The 10,455-nt window shown below is 40.1% G+C and overlaps 1 protein-coding gene across 1 annotated transcript; it reads right to left on the reverse strand.

Moving 5' to 3' along the window:
* Positions 1-347: 347 nt before the first annotated feature.
* Positions 348-7,234, reverse strand: LOC112971489 (solute carrier organic anion transporter family member 5A1-like; the record flags this gene model as incomplete). The annotated part of the gene is made up of 4 exons (XM_026076955.1): positions 348-805; positions 2,346-2,410; positions 3,914-4,155; positions 7,075-7,234. Coding segments are annotated over 4 exons (925 nt in total), but the record flags the coding sequence as incomplete, so codon positions are not given.
* Positions 7,235-10,455: the final 3,221 nt, after the last annotated feature.

Consider the following 10,455-nt stretch of genomic DNA (forward strand, 5'->3'; position numbering starts at 1 on the left):
AGTTATGATACATTTAAGCATTTTTGTGAAGTCTAGACATCAATGATATGAATTTTTTTCACTCTTTCACTGAGTTTTGCTGTTCATAATACCTCACCCTTACATTGATATTAGATCAGAGCATGGACATTTAATGGACACACCCGAAATAATTACAAAGAGAAGTAAGAACTTGGGTCGGTTTGAGGTATCCAGCCCTCAGAAACATACTATGGGTGTTTGCATTAAGCTTTGTTGGTTTTATCATGTGTTACATTTAGATTAAAAATAGAAGGCACAGGTGTTTCACAAGGCGCCGTATCTGAGTCAACCAACAAAACTAAATATTACATTACCAAGCCAGGGGTCTACATGTCAGCAGTGACTTCTTCCAATGCATTTTCATTTGAGGAATTTATTGCTTCTGAAAAAGGGCCAGGGTATGTCTGTGCTATGCAATTCATTCCTTGTGCCACACTGATGTCTCCACACTGTTCTCCACGACAGCTGAAGGTAGGGCAGGATCTAGCCCGTGCATAGTTTTGCTGAGGTCCAGCTTGGCCTACCATCTCACTCACAGTGTTCACTGGCAAAGACCTCCACCTCTGTCTCTGCAGTTGCTCTTCTTTATACTTAATGGAGTACCAGGCCAAAAAAATAAAAAAGAATCCTACAAACTTGAGACCAGCTGCCAATCCAAAGTAGACAAAACGAAACGAGGTGACATCGTATTCCCAACAAGATCCTTGTACGCCACAGTCCTGTTGCCAAAGCATGCATGTGGTATCAATAACAGCCCCAAAATAAATTGGAGTGGGAATGTAGGCTGAAATAAAAATAGCAACAAAAATAATGTGTTAGCATACAGTGGAAGACTTCTAAAGAAACTACATGCCTTAGTCAAGCAGGTGTAGGTCAAGAAGTTTTGAGAGGATTTCTACTCCACTGTTCTCCCCTATATTGTGAAAAGTGGAAGACTGGTCTGCTGATCTGCCCAACAATGCTATTTATCCCACACACCATACCAACGATGTGAAAGAATTCAAACAACAAATACAATGCAACGCCACCTTACAATAGTCAATGCCTCAATCTGGGGTCCCCAGGCACTTCTGCATGAACTACATGTTGCCCAAAATAAACTGCAGTGTTGCTCTCAGGAAATAAAATGAGGCAGAGGAACAAAATATGATGTTATTTCCAGAGCACTGGTTATTGAAAATCATTACCTGTGAGCTGGGAAAGATGGGGGTTGCTGCTACAGATTAAGGCAAAAAATTAAAGCCCCAAAGAACATAAAACGTAATTCTCTTACTGAAGATGGATGGAAGAAATGGGAGAACTATTATTTTTAAATTGTTCTTTCAAAGAAATCTTCCTCAGAAATAGACTTTAAGGCTGCCACAAATGTTGCTAGCCTGTTAAATGCTCCTGCTTTCCCTGGAAATATGACATATTTAAGACAAGTCAAAAGAGGCCTTTCTCAAAGAAAACTTCCTCCTTACTGACCAGGTGCAACTATATGGGCTTTCCCTCTTGTTCTTGTTTATAATAATCATTGCATGCCCTGCTCACATTTTTTGTTGTAGCTGAACACCTGGAGTGCTCTTTATAGGCAGGATTTTATAAGTTCAAAAGCTTGAAAGAAATGACTTTGTGTAAAAAAAAATTTAACAAGCATTCTTTTTGCTTTGAAACATTTGAAATTAAACCTTAAGATACAATTGCTTCTTATTTTAGAAAAGTGAACAGCTACTGCTATTGCTGAAAGCAAAAAGATATATCTGCTTCTTTTAAAAAAAAACTTATAAGATGATAATTAGTAACTATATTAATATGTGCAATAGATACATAGGGTGAGCGCTGGTACTACATCATCTTTTCCAAGTAACCCTTGTTCCTGTCCTTGAATATGCAATACTATGTTCAGGAGAAGAACAAAATTGAAGATATACTTACTGTTGCTATGGACAATATTTAAAAGAACTTTACTGTTCTTACTGTGTTATCTAGATGGATCAGAAAATTATCAAACTTTTTTTTTTATAAGAAAATGTTAATTTGTCAAAAAACTAATCATTTATTGGGAAAATGACTATTTCGACATATCTCTTTTTTAAAGGATTTTTAAACAAAATATCTCTTTCTGAGACAAAGACGTTGTCACAAAAAGTCAGTAATAAAAATTAAGATTAAATACAAATCTCAGTTACAAAGTTCAGAAGCTATTAATTTTATGTTCCTAATGACAATCAGTGGCAGATTTATGAAATTTCAATACTTTCATAGCACATTTAAGCAAAACGTGGTGAATCTTTTGGAAACATAGGGATTTATATGAATGCTTCAGTAACCGCAAGACTTACCAAGAGTTCGTAATAAAACAAACTGCATTCCTAGTGCAAAGGGCCGTTCCCCATCTTCCACAGACCTAGCAAGCAAAAACAAAAGTCCTTTGAAGAAAGTCATAACGGATAATCATTGTGGTAAGTTTTAGCCTGACCTCCTGGCTTTTCTTCTGAGCTATAATAAATCTCCATCTCAATTTCTTCCATTTAGCCTCTAATATTGTTAAGTCTTATTGCTAGGAGAAAATAGCCAAATCCTCCTGTCCCTGTTTAATCAAAATCTCGGTCCTGTCTTTGGATCATTTTTTGCCTACATAAGGCCTGAAGAATTTGATCTAAAACTATTATGGAAATTGGAGAATAGACCTAAAATGTTCATGTTTTCTCATAATAATTTCTTTTTTTTATATATAATCTTGTGCTTTATTTTCTTAATCTTTTTCAGACCAGTGATCCTACTCTAAATGGAGAATTAAGTTGCTGAAAGCTGGAATCTATCTCTGAATTTAACAGATCTCTGCTTAGTATAAGCATGTCAGAATTGTATTAGGAAACATATCAGGGATTTACTAAAATTGCTGCAGTTCCATCATGGAATATTACTAGTTTGTACCCAGTCCTTTGAGAGCCTGACATTTTTCCCCTTGAAGCTAATGGAGGACACCTCCATTACCTTGGCTGAAAAGGAACAGCATTCCAAGAGACTGCTTGGATGCTTATTATTACAAGTAGGCAACTTGTAGTGACAACAGATTATGAGATAATGAACAGACAAACAGATGACATTCAGTGACTGAAAGGTCATGGTTGCAGAGTCAAGCACTCACTCAGAAATTGAGAAATCAGAGAAATAATTTGGGCCACAAAACTTGGATGGATGCACTGTACATGATATGGGACCCATCTGGTTTTCACTGAACATTGTAAAAACCTCCTCTGAAGATTTTCCTTAAGGATGTCAATATTGTAAGGTTCACTTCAGTATTAATATCTGCCGATTGAAATTTACCTTTTTATAATTACCCTGTGCAATGACAATAGAAGACACTACCTTTCCATACAAAGACTGCACCTTTTTCTATCCCTAAACGACCATGACAATAACACTACTACAGCATATTACATAACAATTTCAAAATTCTTTTGAAGAAAAAAGGGAAGGCTCAACAACAGGCATGTGGCAGGAATGAACAATTTTAAGAAACAGAAAAGGATAATTGAAAAATGGCCTCTCTTGATTGAACTATGAATGAGTCAAATATTAACTTTTTCTCATTTGGATTTGAAAATCCAAACCATCACCCTAAGGAGGTTGAACATTTCTTCAGGAGTAATCATTTTTTTACATCATGCTTTTACATATCCTCTCTTTACATTGTCTGGGAATTGCTGGTCATTTCTCGTTTCCTAAAGCGCATTATCATGTTATATATTCCTTATAAAGGTCAGCCCTACTCTAATCACCTTTAAGAGATACATAAGCTTGATGGAATTAAGCTGCATTAGGCCAGACTCTGTGACATAGACTCTAGAGTGATTGTAGGCACAGTATAAATATCTAAATAAACATATAACTAAACTCTTACCTGAGTGTCACTATGATTGCTGATGGCTGGGCACATGCTGTTATAAGGGTAACTATGAAAAGAAATATTAGGAATGGGATAAGGGTATTGCAGGTTCGATCACACTTCCCAGAAACAGCATAACCATTTTCATTCAGGTAGGTTTTGACAATGACCAGTCTAAGCTGACTGCGCTGGCCCACCGTCGGTGGAGTAATAACTTGGCGACTTTGGACACAGGCACATTCTGTATAATTTCTTACCTAGGGAAAGTGAAAAAGAGAAACACTGAACATTTCTGTATGAAAGCTTCTGTGAGAAAGACATTGTGCAAAGACTTTGTATGACAGTCTCATGTAGTTTTCTCATCGGGAATCAAATACTACTTCTCAGTCAGCAGTCTTCTGCCTCCAGCATTATTATCCCAAGTACAGACAAGTACAGTTTTGAAGTTTGCTTTCATAAAACCCAGGAACCACGCGCACTAAGCTACGTAACTTAAGCTACATCTTAAGGTTGCAAATTAAAACACTCAGACATTAGGAAATATCTGAATTAAGACTGCTTGTCAACTTTAATTTATACCTCTGTACGTGCTTGTGTTATCGCATAGCCTTACGTTTTTCCCATAGGATTTTGCTGAACATCTTAATGAACCATCCATTGCTCCAGTATTTTACCTTCCATTTTCAAAATGTGGCTCCAGGTACTTTTTCCTCACACTAATCATATTCCACTACAAAGACAGAATGACTCATATTTCATATGGATTTTTCTATGGCACTCATCATTATTCTTTATCTCTTTCAAAAAGATTAATTTATCTTCAGAACAGTTACGAGATGAGACAGTGATGTTGTTATCTCTATTTTGTAGCTAAGTAACTGAAACACAGATCAAAACTTTCACAAACATGGGTAGCAAATTTGAGACAACTGGGACCCCTTTTTTCCAGTTTATTTTTCATTATATACAACTTAATATATTCTAAACACAACTTTTCCTGCCTTCAGATACAGATTTTGGCACTCAGTCCTTCTACAAATGACACTTCTCGTTATTGCTCATGTCAATCATCCAGAATAAAAAGAACACAAATGTAATGACCAACTGGGAGATGTTTGGTTTAACTGACTTGCCTAACATCACTTAGGAACAGAGGCACTGACAGAATCCAATTTCCCAAGGCAGCACTCAGCTGCCAAATATCAGCTGAGTATCTGCTTTCTTCCTAAGATCCCTCATCTTATTCTGTTTATTGCTTCCAAATAGGTATCCTACAGTCTTCTTTCCTACATAATCTTGATTCATCACCAGAGGAACCAAGGCTGTGCACTAAATGAGACAGAAGTCTTATGCAGAAGAAATGCTAGAGTGTAGCAATGTATATACACAACAGGTATGAACTGTACACAGGCATTCTCTTCTCCTACTTCCAACTTTTGAGGTGGTTAACTTGGAAAACATTATACATTATAAACTAAAATCCAAATGTTATAGGTTAGCAACATTCATTTTGTGTGTTATAAAGCGATACAAACTTACTTTTGTAGTTTCCAAAAGTACTCCCCATAAAACATTATTTAATGAAGAAATGTATTTGCAAATCAATGTCAGCCCTACTTTATTCACCATTAGTTGCTGAGTTAAAACTTCAGGCCAAATCATAATAAGAAATACTATGTTTCAAAATTCATAGTGAAAAGTAAATATTCCCAAACTACTTCACTATTAAATAAATTACTAGTACCAGTTTGATATCTGGTGAAATGTAGAAAAGATCAAACCTATGGCCTCGGTCCAACAAAGTGCAAGTAAAATTTACATAGATACTGAAAGTTAACCAGATAGTCACAGGCTTTTTGCAATTGGGCCAAAGCAATTTTCTACCAAAAACTAGCAAGGTACTCTGAAAAAAAAACCTATAAATGAAACTAATTTGTTCTAAATGGAATCATATATGAATCTTCATTTTTAGAACATTATCTTGTTAAAAATAAGAAAGCACAGCTCTGAAACGAACATTCTCATGTTTCACAGGTTGGCTCAGGACTGCAAATTAGGAGATGAATACATTATAAATAAGCTTTCTGGAAAGTACAATCAAATCCTGAGAAAATCAATGTTTATATTGTTTCCTGTCCCTCTTACTTATTCTTTTTTAAAAGACAGTTCTATAACAGAAGAATTTAACAGTTTGTCTTTTGTACGAAGTAAGCATAACCATAATGACATTAAGGTCAGATTCCACCTTTCCACTGTTTTCCTGTGCCCAGTCCTGGAAATTGCCACATTTCCGTGGTGTGATTTTAACAGTGGAATGCCCTTCCCCAGTACATCGTAACTGGAAGACTTGGTTGTAACAGGCAGTATATTTCAAGAAAAAAAGTGGATTATTAACATCCTTTAATTTCTGATTACTTGAGTTCAAGGACAATCATTTAGCCTTGAAGAGGTTTACAGAGAATGTCAAAACTATTTCATAAGAGCAGAATAAAAAACAGTCCGTATTTAGCCACGCAAACAAAAGACCTACCGATACACTGGTGGAGGTGGAAGAGCCACTTATGCTAAATGACAAGCCTGGCACAAACACTAATGGCTTTAAACAGGCCATAACTAAATTTAAACAGGAATTTAAAACACTTCCAACTATCAGAAGAGTAAGTTCTTCCTTCCAGTCAGAGAGGGAACAAAAAAAAGAAACGTGACTGCTCTTAAGATTAACACTGATGCATTTGTGAAAGGATGGCATGTTAGCCTATGTTGGCAAAAAGCCGGATGAGGTGACAGTGATTCAAGGTCCCCTTTCCAAGTCTTACAGGAATAGCGGACATGCAGCCCACTGATGTGGGGGCTTCAGGTTCTGTGTCAGAAACGCTGCCTCGCCCCTCCCCATGGCACACTTTGCACTCACTTGGTTGGAGGACTTGCTTGGTATAAATGCATTTGTGCCTGAGATTTCTACATAACTGAAAGGGGGGAGAGGTTGCAGAACAGCAATATTACCAGCCTTTCGAAACACAGAAAGACTCAGGCCCGAGTCAGCTGCAGAGCAACCTCTCTGAAGCTCAGGAGGAGGGAGGTTTGCTACAGAAACCGTGTTCTTTGATCTGCCATCGGTCCTGATGGGCTACTAACTACTCGTGGACTGCGTGTGGGTGGGTGTGGGAAGCACTTACCCCTGTGCTATGGTTTCCACCACTGATGCAGCCCGCTAGGCAAGGATTAAAATATGTTATTCCATCTGATCCACAGACAGGCTCGTACTCATGAATCTTACATCCACAGTTAACATTACAGCTCCCAGTCAGATTCCTGTGGGCCATGGCAAGAGTGGGACTGAAGAAAGGAAAAAGAACATGCTAGTAGAGCAAGCACAGATGTCCTGCTGTTCAGAGGGAGAAAACATCCTACTCATTAATTTTGGAATTGATATTTGATTATTAGAGGAAAAACAGCATTAACTCTAGGTTATGTATACAATTTAAAAAATATAAAAGAATGTCCCAGGCATTGCTATTGTCAGCTAATAACACAATACAAAAATAATTCCAAAGTTTAAATCTTGGATCATATTTGCCAACATAATAGTTGTATTTTTCTCCCTGATTTTTCTTTTAATAGTTAAGACACCACTATTTTACGTGTCTATCCTAAGCTGCAGGGATTTGTTGGTTATTACTAGTGTAGGGCCCAGTGATGAGATGTAAGCATTATGTGAACTACTGTGAGGCCTTGCCTCTCACATACCAACAACTGTTCAGAAAACTTAATGCATTTATAGGTACTTCTGAAATATATAGGAATCTCTCTAGATTTAGAACACTATGCTAGTACTAAACCGTATGTAAAAGAACCACAGCTCCACCCCCCTGGACCATTCCCCCAAATCCTGCCAAAGCCCAACTTTCTGAGTCCTTCCCAGAAGGGTTTTGCTGTACACTCAGAAGGTCGATCTGTGGGAGAATGGTTAAGCGAGAGAGGGCATGATCTCTTAGAAGTGAGCAATCCTGCCTTCAGAATGAAGGGAGGATCCCACGGCTATGTGAACTGTCCTTGAGCATTCCTAGACCATTACAAAAGGGGAAGGCAAGTAGTGGTAAACAAGTCAAGGAGGGGGCCGACAAGCCCCTCCACGTGAACAGCAACTTTGCACCAATCATATATCTGCTTTAGGCGCGTGGACAGAAGCTGTAAACCAATCATACAGCTATTGCTAGTGCATGCTTATTGCTTGTCTATATATACTCTGTGTAAGCTCTAATAAAGAGAGAACGACCATACTCATATTGAGACTCATCGTTACTTCGGGTCCGTCCCCCCACTCCAACACGATCTATTTTGGACTAAAGGGAATTTCAAAACCGAGGAACATGCACACACTGAAAAGTTGCTGGTTTACCAGATCACAACTGCAACAGCATGAAAATTCTTATTTTTCACTGGCAAGTGCCATGCCAAACTGCACACATCTTCACTGTGGAATGGAGGGCTGTATGTACAATGGCACCAACCCAACCAAGCAAGCCCTACGCCTCAGCTCAGGACATCCGTATGAGCTGACTGGCTCATATGGAGAGGCCTGCATGGAGCAGTGCATGACTGCAGGTCACTCCAGGCCTCTCCCCATACCCCCTCTCCTCCAGCTAATGCCTCTGCACAGCACTTCTGTGTGCTGACTAGAGACTAGGTCACTCAGAAGCAGTCGCAGGGTCTCCAGGTGGCACTGCTTTGGGTGTGAGGCATGGGAGCTTCCAGCTCCTACGACAGAATCCACACTTAACATTCCGAATGGCAAATGGCACCAGTGCAAATCACCAAGTACTGGTGTGCAATTCAAGCCAAGAACGGGGATTTTACAAACAATCCCACTGGGGCTCAGCTTTACTATGCCAAGGGTACCACTGCAGCTCAAACCAGAGGTGACAAAGCCCTTAGTAACGGCACAGTCCGTATCTCTAAGATCCCAGGCTCTTCATCAGATGAGGTTGGAAGAAAACATACTGAACAAATGCTGTTCAGGTACTTGTAGAAGGAAATCAGCTCTGGTTAAAACTGACTGCCCCCTATCACAGTCATAGGTTTTGATATAGGTTGACTAAATTGGACAGTCACCTACTTACCCAGTTGCTGCCTTGCCACATCACTTCAGCTCTGACCAAAAGAAGTTTCACTTCACTTATAAATGCCCAGCTCTGGGCAGAGACACAAAAGAAGACATTCAGCTACTCCCTGTGCTGAAGGAAATACAGACACGACACTGAACTTTTAACTTTCTTGGATATGGTGAGGACTTGGAGTACAAAACAAAGGAGGAAACATTTCAGCAGAGACAAAACCAGCCTCACCGAAAGAAAAAAACAGTAAAAAATCCTATATAACTCTATGTATAAATTATGATCATAGAGCAACAAAGAAAGCTAAAATGAAAGAGCAAAAGGAAGATGAAAGGATGCTAGATTGTTTCTCCCCAAAGTAAAAACAGACTGACATAAGCAGACCCAACTTAACAGAGCTGACACCATGGGATGCAAGATGTCCAATCTGCGTTATCTAGAAGCTCCTCATTAATGAGAAAGTAGGTGATGAGTAAATGTTTTTTTTTTCCTGCCAAATAACTTTTTTGAAAAGTCACTTAGTTTTAATGTGCATACTTTCTTGAAAAGTATGCCAGCTAACAGAGGCAGCGAACAGAAGCAGCAGTTTGCACAGCAGTGTTTGGGCTCTGACTAGAACTTGAGGATCTTGTTGGAAGTTGTGGGCTTCCTGAGGACCCCCAAGGAACTAGAAGGTGATTGCTGTGAACAGGAAAGGGGAAGCTAGGCAAGGGCAACTGCAGGAGGCCTTGACTTCTCCTGGGAAAAGCTCGTGGGAAAAGCTCTAGCTAGGAGTGGCTGCTGCTAACGAGCTCTCTGGGTTGCCCCTGACCAGAGGGAGTTGGGGCCTTTGATCCCAGTGGCCCTTGATTAGGGTGGTCAAGCACCCTGGGAGTCAGTGCTAGGGAGAGGCCTATATAAGAGCCAGGCCTAGAGCGCAGCTAACAGAGGCAGCGAACAGACGCAGCAGTTTGTGCAGCAGTTCGTGCAGAAGGGTGCGCGAAGGGACGCGTGAAGGGACCTTCGTTTATGTTCCCTGTGGTGTAGGTTTCCTCAAGTATGGTTGTGACACACCGCACAGCGCGTTCCCCAGTGGCTGTTGGAGCTGCTGTGTCAGAGGCTGGGACCCAGACCGACCCTCTGACAGTAGATGYAGCCCTACAGGTCTCAGGCTGCAGGGAGTGCTTGGGGCCTCTCCGGGAGGCCTGGGCTGGCAGCCAGCTCTCCTGCAGGAGCTGTGCTGCTGTTGGCGAGTTGTGTCGTCAGGTAAGGGAGTTACAGGAGGAGGTCAGTAGGCTGCGCAGCATCCGGGAAGCAGAGCAAGAGATAGACAGGGTATTCTCGGAGACTGTGCAGCTTCGGGAGTCCCAACCCCTCACAGCAGTGGAGTTGCCGGAGGGCTCTGTGCCATGTGAAACGGTACATCATAACATCGTAGAAGAAGGCTGGAAACTGGTCACTGCT

This window comes from Apteryx rowi, unplaced genomic scaffold (genome assembly GCF_003343035.1).
Source record: "Apteryx rowi isolate R43461 unplaced genomic scaffold, aptRow1 scaffold_444, whole genome shotgun sequence".
In the NCBI taxonomy this organism is placed as follows: Eukaryota; Metazoa; Chordata; class Aves; order Apterygiformes; family Apterygidae; genus Apteryx; species Apteryx rowi.